Source organism: Phaethon lepturus, unplaced genomic scaffold (genome assembly GCF_000687285.1).
Source record: "Phaethon lepturus isolate BGI_N335 unplaced genomic scaffold, ASM68728v1 scaffold25554, whole genome shotgun sequence".
In the NCBI taxonomy this organism is placed as follows: Eukaryota; Metazoa; Chordata; class Aves; order Phaethontiformes; family Phaethontidae; genus Phaethon; species Phaethon lepturus.
The window spans coordinates 27,026-27,252 of record NW_010532933.1 but is presented as its reverse complement, the minus strand read 5'-3'; the positions used below and the strand labels follow the sequence as shown (position 1 = coordinate 27,252).

Below are 227 nucleotides of genomic sequence, written 5' to 3'. Positions count from 1 at the left end.
GCCCGCGGTACGCCTTCCCGTAAGAAGAAGTCGCCTGGGTTGGGGCACCCCAGCTGTGACCTGTTCCTGCCCCGCTGGAACCGGCGCTCCCCGGTCCCAGTTCGCCGTAGTTTTGAATTTTGGCCTCTGGATGTACCAGCGTGTTGTTGCTCCCCTCGGCTTTTGTAAAAGATTGCCCGACCGAGTGTATGGGGACGGGGCCTCTGGCGGAGCGGAGGTGCTGGGTC

The 227-nt window shown here is 63.0% G+C and overlaps 1 protein-coding gene across 1 annotated transcript in view; it reads right to left on the bottom strand.

Annotated features, from left to right (window-relative positions):
* Positions 1-11: 11 nt before the first annotated feature.
* CDK12 (cyclin-dependent kinase 12) overlaps positions 12-227 on the bottom strand; it is a gene marked incomplete at its 3' end in the record, with an annotated part of 27,113 nt that continues 26,897 nt past the window's right edge. The window contains exon 16 of the mRNA XM_010285028.1: positions 12-182. Within this exon, the coding sequence (XP_010283330.1) occupies positions 12-182 (171 nt within the window). The remainder of the gene's footprint in view (positions 183-227) is intronic.